We start from the raw sequence: 6,000 nt of genomic DNA, 5'->3' as shown, positions 1-6,000 counted from the left end.
AGAGTGCTGTAATTTTTTCTGTCTTTGTTCTGTTCTGGTTTTGCAAAGACTGAATTAGACTTAACTTCATACAGAAAGGGTAACTCCTGATCTATACTGAAAAGAACTGGACAGTATATGCCTAAAGAAATAGTATCAGTGTAGTCCTATATATAAACAAAATGTGTACATTATTTATGGAGAGCATCATTTTCCAGCTTAAAATTGGTTACTGCTTTGAGTATAAAGATAGGGAGATTGCAGTTTCAACTGATAAGTGTATATGAATTAGGCTGAACTAAAGACTTTTTCCAGTTGAAGGCAGGAATTTATGTGGTCACCAACTTAGTCACAGCTCACGTTGCCTACAATTTGCATATTAAGAGCCTGACCGACAGGAATACAAAATATGAAGTAAGTAGAATCATTTTTCCATTTGAATTGTCTGCACCTTCAATCGATTAAATTCTTCTAAAATTTAATTCTTCAGTGAAGTTCTTTCCTGTTTCAGGAGAACATAAATAATCCTCTAGCTGAATTGGATGCAATCTGTGCACAAATGAGTTTTACAGACACCAGAAAAGGGATCTTCTGAGGCAAACTTCAAAAGACTTGACATTACAAAACTGGAGGTAAAGTATCTTTCCTTCTCCCTTTCAGTAAAGTCAAGTTCAGAGAAGGAATTCTCACTTTACTACAGCATTGTAGGGAGAATGACCCATTTTTAAGATATTGCAAAGAAACAGTTACCGAATGTTCTAAAAGAACTATAACAAAATAATTAGAATGACTTTCTGTCAGCTTGAGAATAAATATCTATACAGTTTACAACAATAAATTGCTTTTCAACTTTTTCAGTTGAACTGTTGAGTTTGTGCAAGTTTAAGAAAACAAAACATAAATATTGAAGTCAGAAATCAAAGAAAGATTTGTTTAAACAAATCTTTAAAATTAGAACTGAAATGCCTTTGAAAAAGACAACTGAGAACCACATTTAAAATGTGTTAAGAAATATTAGTTTTATTTAACCAGTTTTCACAGCTGAATATTTATTCTATAAAAACTTTACAGATTGTACAGTTTATATATAGTTCAAACTACTAGAACAAAAAAGTAGGTCCCACAGATGCAAAAATACTGTACCAATCCAAGGTAAAGGCAGATTTACACACTGTACAGCTCTCCACTGGGAAGGGGAGGTGGGTCAGTTCCAAGTAAAAACTTCAAAACTGTACAAAAATAAGGTTCAATTTCTTTTTTCATTCTTCATAATACATTCAATAAGATTGCAAGCACAGATATCCAAGTAATAATAGATATCTGCAGTCAGGAATCAATAACCACTCCTGAAAGGAATGCAAAATAGGTCTATTTACACAGGGCACTCTTTTACACCATACTGTATATAGTGTAGATTTAAAATAATAAAAAAAGCATAGACAAAGAACATTAAACATCTAATATAAGGTAGTTCTTTTTTTTTTTTAAAGGAGGTTTTGTTTTTTTACTTAATAGTGTGCCAAAAGAATTTTAACTTATTATTAAATAATATATTCTAAGTGAACCTAAAATTCATGAACATAAAATGCATTTTTGGTGTAATACAACAATTAAAACCAGCAAATAGGAAAAAAAGAACCAAAAGAAAACCCAAACTGTATATAAAGTAGTATTCTCACCCAGCAACAGAAGCACTTATGTAGTTATTTAAAAAACAAAACAAAAAGAGACAAACCCAGAAAGACTATTTAAAAACCCACTAAAACTAACTTATAACTTAGGATAGTCATATATAAGATATTCAGTGATTCACTAATACTGCAAAACAAGCTTTTTTTTCTTCTTCTTCCCTCTTCCATTGCCCTCCTGCTTCCCTTCATTCCCCTTCCCCAAGAGACAGTGGTTTCTTCATGCTATCTGGGTAAGAATTAAACATATTCCTACCCCCTTCCTCCCCCTCTCTATACCTCCCCCCCCAAAACAGGACAGAGTGTTTTCTTAGCAGTAATCCTGAGCACACTCTCTTTTGGGAGATATGTGTGATTTAATCTTAATAGGGTTCAATTCCCCCAGATTTTAGAATGTTCCATGACTTGAGGTATTTCAGCCTTCTTCTGCAACAACAATGCCTCGTATCTCAGCTGACTCCTTGGGCAGTGAAAGTAAGGGCTGGCTAATACCCGTTTCAATTCTGTACTCTAATGAAAGAGAAATGCATTTTTCCAGACTTCCCTGCCACACAGAAAATGATGCAACACCATTCACTTTTTAATCCAATCTCTATTTGATACAGTACTAGCCAAAGGTAATAAAAACTAGAGCCTTTAAAGAGATGTTTGGTAGTGCACTCTATCTTTTTTAGCTTGTGTGTGTGTCTACATACACACTCTCACACACATATTACATTTTATATATAAAAAGAAGACATATATCTGCACACACATACACCTGTATGTGGATATATATCCGTAGGTAACAATCAGGGAGAAAGGAGTTTTGTTCAAATTTAAGTGATACAGTACTTTAAAACCCCTTGACAATAAAAGGGGAGGGAAGGGGTTCACTCCTGTTCCCAAGCTGAGCAAGGGGTGAGTCTATATAGTTTTTTAAAATGGGCATTTTTTTTTTTGCCCTGATGTCCAAGAAATACAATTCCAGTGTCAATGGGCATCTCATCAGAACTCATCAATTTTCTTCTGCAGATATTTTAACATTGAGTCCATTCCTTGTGCTGAGCCCCAGATTTTCTTCAAAACGTCACACTCCTTTTCATTTGCTTGTTCCAAGTCCACCTTCATGATATTACGTACTAAAGCTTTGGATTCTTCAAGTACCTAGGCCAAAAAAAAAAGAGGAGGTGGTTGAAGGTTATATGAGAACTGAGCTATGGGTGCACTGATAGGTTTATACAGACAAATCCTAAAGCTGATTATAAACTTAAGCTTAGCAAGTTGTGGACATACTTTAAGAAATGCTTCTCATAGAGTCTCTCTTGTAGCATCACACAGAACATTCTTTAGCCTATACCAACACAATTTACAAGTTCACAAAAACATGGAAACAATGAAAATGGTAAAATAATAACTATGAAAGTGTATGCATGTATAGTTTTATACTGATAGCCAGGGAAACCCTCAACTCCATTTTGGAGAAGGCTATTAACCAGAGCTGCTCTAATAACCAGGCACATCTTGACTCTCACTAGCATTTAAAATAGAATGAAAAATCTCAGTTCGTTTTTCCTTTAGAAAGCTATTACTCTGCTTCAAAATCCAAGACTCCTAGTGCACAGAACAGTTAATTTGTACTGCATCTCTTCTCAAAAGGAAGTATCTAATGTTGATAGTTTTAGCTACCTTATGCAACCGCCAGTAGGGCCCACAGCCACAAATGCACTAGGCGTTACTCAAAGCTGTGAAGTTCAACCTCATGTCAAAGACTGCATTTATTTCCTCAGTAATTTTACAATTCCAACTCCAGGCATTCAGTTACAGGTCAAGATTCCTGTGTTTCTGTGCACAGAAACGTTTCCCAGGGCAACCATTTTATACTGTTAATTAGAATAAGGTGGACTTGCACAACTACTATGTCATAACCAAAACATACTGTAAAGAGTTCAGTGATGGTTTTAGCATTTCACAAAGTATTGTGGCTTATGGTAAAGAGTCAGATACAAACTTACTTATATAAAAAAAAGTAACCCTCAAAAGCCCAGAAACAAAAAGATACATAGGAAGGTGTTGAAAGACAGTGCTATCTATACTAACAGGTGGTCCTTGTTTCACGAAACCTGTCTTATCTTCAGAAGGACATAATGATGAAGTCTAGTAATACTTGGATTCATTCTTAATCTAATCACAAGAATGTATTTAAGAAAATAAAGGAAAACTTACAACTGAATTACATGTGACAAGTTCCTTAATTCGAACCATTACTTCTTGTGTGAATGTTCCAGGCCAAAACACTTGAGAGACGAGTCCTTTGGCACAAGCTTCCTGCGCCGTCAGCTTCCTTCCACTGAACAACATTTCATTGGCCTGAAGGGATAAAAAGTTACTTCTGGTATGAAATGTAATGAGACAAAACTCATTAAAGGAAAAGTGTTCAAAACAAATAAGGAAAATGCCTGCACTATTTGAAATAGTTTTATTATAGCTCTTCCAACTTTTAATTAAAAGAAAAAAGGCTTGCCTACAGGTAGCTGGCCACTGTTGTTGACTGTACTACATCAGTAGTATTAAAAATGCAGAGGTCTAGGCTGAAGGATTAAATGTGAAAAAGTCTTTTGTTGTTTCTCCTTTAGGACTGTTCATTAGCTCTAACTTTCTCAAAGTATCTCTGATTTGATTAACTGTGTATGTGTAACGGTAGATCTGTGAAACAGCAATGAATACATCAGCTTGCCCTTTATTGTAATGTTAGTTGCAACAATGAAATCTTTGCTAAAATTCTACATTATCTGTAATTTATTAAGAGAAGCCAGTTTAGAAGCAGACCTTGCAACTGCCAGTCTTGACAGGAGCGAACAATTAATACTAGTTTCTACCAAAATAGTTAAAACTATTTTTTGGTAGAAAACATTTAACTATTTTGCAACTGAAATGTGTTTTAGAACTAAAAACTGTTGAGACCTAAATACACGGTTTATTTGCATCACTTCTCAAAAGTCTTCAGCACTATTTAAGGAAAAATTTAAAATTGCTGGATCATCTTAGAATTTAACCTCCAAAACCCACTGAAGTGAGCAGGATATATCCCAGTTTCTGATCAAATTAACAGAAAATAAAAATGCTTATTTCATTTAGGAGTTCACTACTGACTTGATAAAACCTTTCAAAAGCTGATTTAGCAGCCTTATTTTAAAAAAGTATACAAAATATCTTGCATCTAGTTTAAAGGAACAGAACAGAGCAATGCCCTCTATGCAATAATGTGATCTCTAGTTCTGTAACGCTCTGATTTGTGGTCTCCATTTATCAGCATCTCCATTAAACTTCATCCTACAACCAACTTACACTTAGGCTTTAATTCTCCCTTTAGTGAAGTTTCTTACATAAACTTTGCAGCGATACCTGCACAAACAGCCAGTGGAGATCAAAAGTCAGTGAATCTCATTAAAAAAAGTCCCAACCAGTTTTACTGCGGTTTTTTTCAGTGACTAATTTACATTGAAAATGCATCACTGGACTGTTGGAATATGGAAAATGAAGCTGTCACAAAACACCCTGACAGGTGTAGCATTTCTGAGGACAAAATTCCAAGTTTAAATGTTTTCTAACGCTAAAAAATTTTTGGTAATTATTAGAGCAACTTTCAGCAAAGGATCTCAAGTTATCTAGTGCCTGTAGGTGATTGTTTCCAGCACTGCCATTTGACACATGAAGAAATTTAAAAACTTAGAGCTCTTTTACTTGCTCCTTTGTAATGAAATACAAAGTCTGATTCTACTGGCAGTTTAGTTGCTGACTCCCAGTCCATGAGGCTTGTAAAAAATGAGAGACATTACCCTGGAATCTTTTACATAAGATGATCAGCACATCTCTCAGTAATTTGTCAGTTCTCACAATATGGAAAGTTGTGATTTGCATATATAAAAAAAACCCCATCAAACCTCAGACTGAAGGTATAGTTTCACCTTTGGTGAAAGTAAAAAGTCAAAGAAATATACAAGGTACATTAACTACCACAAATCTACCCTCTAGTTTTCCAGACTGTGAATGACAGACACTAACTTGAAACACTAGCCAAAAAATCAGTCATAGATAAAAAGATTGTCTAAAACCAGGAATCATTTTCCTAAAGGAGACAGGCAAAGAAAAATCCTTCCAAAATAATTTTGAAAGATATTTAACCTTTATATCTATATCTCAAAATGTGAAGGTAGTTTAACTGGGAGTTAGGAAAGTCAGAAATTTAAATCAGCTTGTCAGGTCTACCTATTCTTCACATGTACCTTTGGTAACAAGGTTAGAAATGAATGCTAGGAAACTTTTTTTTCTAAAGCTCAGTAGCAACTAACGA

The 6,000-nt window shown here is 34.6% G+C and overlaps 1 protein-coding gene across 1 annotated transcript in view; it reads right to left on the bottom strand.

The window, feature by feature from the left end:
- Positions 1–972: 972 nt before the first annotated feature.
- Positions 973–6,000, bottom strand: part of CDYL (chromodomain Y like) — a 106,131-nt gene continuing 101,103 nt past the window's right edge. Inside the window, exons 6-7 of the mRNA XM_061995925.1 lie at positions 3,873–4,016; positions 973–2,813 (exon numbers count right to left, since the gene is read on the bottom strand). Of these exons, the coding sequence (XP_061851909.1) occupies positions 2,655–2,813; positions 3,873–4,016 (303 nt within the window). The 3' untranslated portion in view covers positions 973–2,654. The remainder of the gene's footprint in view (positions 2,814–3,872; positions 4,017–6,000) is intronic.

The sequence above is a fragment of the Colius striatus genome, chromosome 4, assembly GCF_028858725.1.
Source record: "Colius striatus isolate bColStr4 chromosome 4, bColStr4.1.hap1, whole genome shotgun sequence".
Lineage (NCBI taxonomy): Eukaryota > Metazoa > Chordata > Aves > Coliiformes > Coliidae > Colius > Colius striatus.
This window is presented reverse-complemented; position numbering and strand designations above follow the sequence as displayed.